General features: G+C 39.8%; 1 protein-coding gene across 1 annotated transcript; it reads left to right on the top strand.

Moving 5' to 3' along the window:
• The first annotated feature begins 260 nt into the window (after nucleotides 1-260).
• On the top strand, nucleotides 261-1,927 carry LOC145039597 (uncharacterized). The gene is made up of 2 exons (XM_078987632.1): nucleotides 261-620; nucleotides 686-1,927. The coding sequence occupies exons 1-2, from the start codon at nucleotides 261-263 to the stop codon at nucleotides 1,925-1,927; spliced, it is 1,602 nt and encodes a 533-aa protein (XP_078843758.1).
• The last annotated feature ends 1,989 nt before the right edge of the window (nucleotides 1,928-3,916 follow it).

Here is a 3,916-nt window from a genome sequence, read left to right as displayed (position 1 = left end):
TCAATCTTTCTTATTTATGAAGTTTAATTCAAGTTTAAATACAAACCCCCATTTCAATATTACTTGTATTATGTGTGAAAATATGGCAAGATAAAAAGTCCCGTATCTCTATGGACCGACCCTGCTTACTCTATACTATCTTTAGTATTAGAAAAAGCAGTGATTTAAGTTATATTAATATTATTTTATCCCATCATTTGTTGGTTTGACACCCAAACAAATTGGCGCCGTTGCCGGGGATACGGTAGTACTAATTGTTTATGCCAAGATCTTTTTGCACAGGTACACCTTTACCAGTTGATTTGGAAATAGAGAAATCTGCTAAACAGAGAAGGAAGCAAGCCAGACTTTTAAAGAAACAACAACAATCCAGAGCTTCTTCATCAAATCCATCCACTACATCATCTCCAACATCCAAAAGTATCACCCCACCATCTTCACCTACTCCTACCATGGCAGACAACCATGAAGGACATCAAAATCCTCCACATCCACCACCTGAACAAACCTTTAGACAATGGGCTACTCAAGATGTCACCCAAGAACCTTTGTGCATAAATTACCCTGCAGCAATCAACTTTGACCTCATGGACTCCTCCATTTGTTACCCTCATTCCGTGGTCTTGAGAATGAAGACCCACATAAATTCCTTAAGGAATTTCATGTTGTTTGTGTGGGTATGAAGCCACATGAAGTCACAGAAGATCAAATCAAGTTAAGGGCATTCCCCTTTGCTTTACAAGATTCAGCCAAGGAGTGGTTGTATGACTTACCACCGGGGTCAGTCACAACATGGAATGAACTTGCAAGGATGTTTCTGGATAAATATTTTCCCAAAATGAGAGCTTCAGCTTTACATAGAGAGATAATTGGCATCAAGCAACAAAAGAGAGAAGCCTTGCATACTTATTGGGAACGGTTCAAGAAATTGTGCTCAAGATGTCCACAACATGGGATTACAGAATATCAGTTGCTGCAGTATTTTTGTGAAGGAATGTCATCTTGGGATAGGAGATTACTTAATGCATCAAGTGGTGGATCTATAGCTGATAAGACTCCAACAGAAATTAGAGTTCTTATCAAGAACATGGCAGAAGAGTCCAAGCATACAGTTCAAGAAGAAGAATGGTACATAGATGCACCCCGAGGTGTAAAGGAGTTCCAGACTCCTCAAATTGAAGCTCAATTGTCCGAACTTACGAAAGTGGTTATGATGCTAGCCAAAGACAAAGGTGTGCAACCCACACCCCGTCCATGCGGTATTTGTACTCAAGTGGGGCATCCAACCGACATGTGTCCTCAACTTCAAGAGGAAGATTATGAAGAATCAAAAGCCATGGGAGGTATTCTTGGGTCTAGTCAAAGGGGATATGAGCAGCCACGAGGTGATCAAAGATGGAACAACAATCAAGGTTGGGGAGGAAATCAACAAGGTAACTATCAACCAAGTCAACCACATCAATACCAACAAAGACCGCCTTTTCCACCACAAAACTTTCAGCCAAGGCAACCACAACACCCTCCTCAACAAGCGGGTTCATCAAGTATGTCTTTAGACGACATAGTAAAAAGTTTGGCAACTAGTACACAAGCTTTCCAACAAGAGACAAGAGCAAGCATAAAGAACTTAGGGAAACAAGTTTCACAGCTTGATATTTCCGTAAGCAAACTAGAATCTCAAGGAAAGTTGCCTGCCCAAACTGAAGCAAACCCAAGGCACAATGTGTGTGCCATCACATTGAGAGGCGGGAAAAGCTATGATGGTCCAAAATTTTCGGTTGATCAAAAAGAAGATGAAATAGTGGTTGAAGAGGCAACCAAAGAAGAGAAGGAGGAAGAGAAAACAAGCGAAAAGAAGCCCTTCATCGCCGAGTCCAAAGCCACACCTGCTCCATTTCCCGAAAGATTAAAGAGCACGAAGAAATAATGGGAGGAGAATGACATCATGCAAATGTTCAAGAGAGTTCAAATCAACATTCCACTCCTCGAGGTCATCAAGCAGGTACCTAGATATGCAAGGTTCCTTAAGGATCTTTGTGTATCTAAAAAGAAATTAAAAGAAAATCAAGTCGTAACGGTTGGGGAGCATGTATCCGCGGTTTTGCAAAAGAGGATGCCCCCAAAGTGCAAGGATCCCGGTGTCTTTATCGTGCCTTACAAGTTGGGAAATCTTTATGTACCTCGAGCTATGCTTGATCTAGGTGCATCTGTAAATGCCCTACCATATTCTCTTTTCAAATCAATTGGTGTAGGAACATTGAGCAAAACTGGTGTGATCATCCAACTTGATGATCGGTCTTTGGTACACCCAAAGGGAGTATTAGAGGACGTGTTAGTGCAAGTCGATGAATTTGTCTTCCCGGCTGATTTTTATGTCTTAGATATGGGAGACGATTACTCTCCAAGTTCAAGTTCCATTCTTTTGGGTAGACCTTTTCTTAAAACTTCTAAAACAAAAATCGATGTCTACAATGGGACCTTGAGTATGGAATTTGATGGTGAAGTTATCAACTTCAATGTGCATGAAGCACAAAAGACTCCTTTTGATGTTCAATCTGTTAATTTTGTCAATTTGATCCATCCCTCAACAAAAAAGGGTTTGAACTTGTCTAACAATGAATTTCTGGAGTTAGTTTTGTCACGAAAACTAGACAGGGACAAAGCCAAAGAGCTTGCAAAGAAGTTTGATTTGGATAATGAAGTGTTGGAGATTATAGAGTTTATTGATGACAAGAAGCATGTGAGGAGTGATGATATGTTAGAGAGGCCCACGTATCGAGACTGAAGCACAAATAGTTGGGGTCCAAGTCGAGCCAACGACATTAAAGAGGGGTGGCTAACCGGGAGGCAACCCGGGGGTATTTTTGTCATTTCGTATATTTTCATTGTATTTTCTTTATTTTCAAACTTCCAAGTTGTTTTTCATGCTAAAAAAAAGGTTTAAAAATCATTTTTCGGGCAGTAGAGGTTTAGCGGGTTGCAATTTCAAAAAGTGAAAAAATCAAGTTTTTTTGGCTTTCTCAGAAGTTTACACGACCGTGTAAACTTATGCCTTGCATTTACACGGGCCGTGTAAACGATTGAACACGGTTTTTATGATTCAGGGATTTACACCGTCGTGTAAACCCTCCCCTTTGATTTACACGGGCCGTGTAAACGCAAAAACAGGGCTGAACGATTTTAAGGTCAAATCTCGATTTTTCTAACTCATTCTTCACTCAATACCTGCGATTCCCTCTCTCCCTACTACCCCCTTCGAAAAAACCCTTCCAAATACTCAATCTTCCTCAATTTTGCATCAAAAATCAAGGTCCAAGGTATGAAATTCCTCCCTTTTCTTCATCTTCTTTATCTTCCACATCTATATCCTTCTCCCATGGCCGATTTTGGGTTTTTTTTTAACAAAACCCTAGAATTTTTGAACTTCAAATCTCAACCTAATGTTTCAAATTTCTTATAGGATAAGCTTGGGGATAGCTTGGGGAAGCATTGGATATCATCTTACCACCATTATCAAGCACAAATTGGTATAATTGTTCCAAACTCTTACTTTGTGCATTTAGATAGAACACATTCCTTTTTTGGGTGTTTTCTGGTGAAACTTGCTAGTTCTTGTGCTTCAATTGTCTTAATTGGGTGCAATATTTTGTTGATTCATTTGGGTTATGGCTTCCCGGGGTAAAAGACATAGAGTTGGCACTTCACATGATGAACAAGACCCACATGCCATAGACAATCCCTATGAATTTGGTCTTATTTTTTAGAACAATCGACAGGAAATCTTGTATGCAAATCTTGTTACAAGAACAATGGGTGCTCAAAAATTTGTGGACATCCAGGCCCTCAAAGATTTACACATATACAAGGGTGTTCACTAGCTTTTTAAAAACATAGGATGGGAGGGTCTTTTAAATCT

This window comes from Lactuca saligna, chromosome 4, assembly GCF_052625555.1.
Source record: "Lactuca saligna cultivar CGN05327 chromosome 4, ASM5262555v1, whole genome shotgun sequence".
NCBI classification, from domain to species: Eukaryota; Viridiplantae; Streptophyta; class Magnoliopsida; order Asterales; family Asteraceae; genus Lactuca; species Lactuca saligna.
Note: the sequence above shows the minus strand (reverse complement) of the source record. Positions and strands in the feature narration are given on the sequence as shown.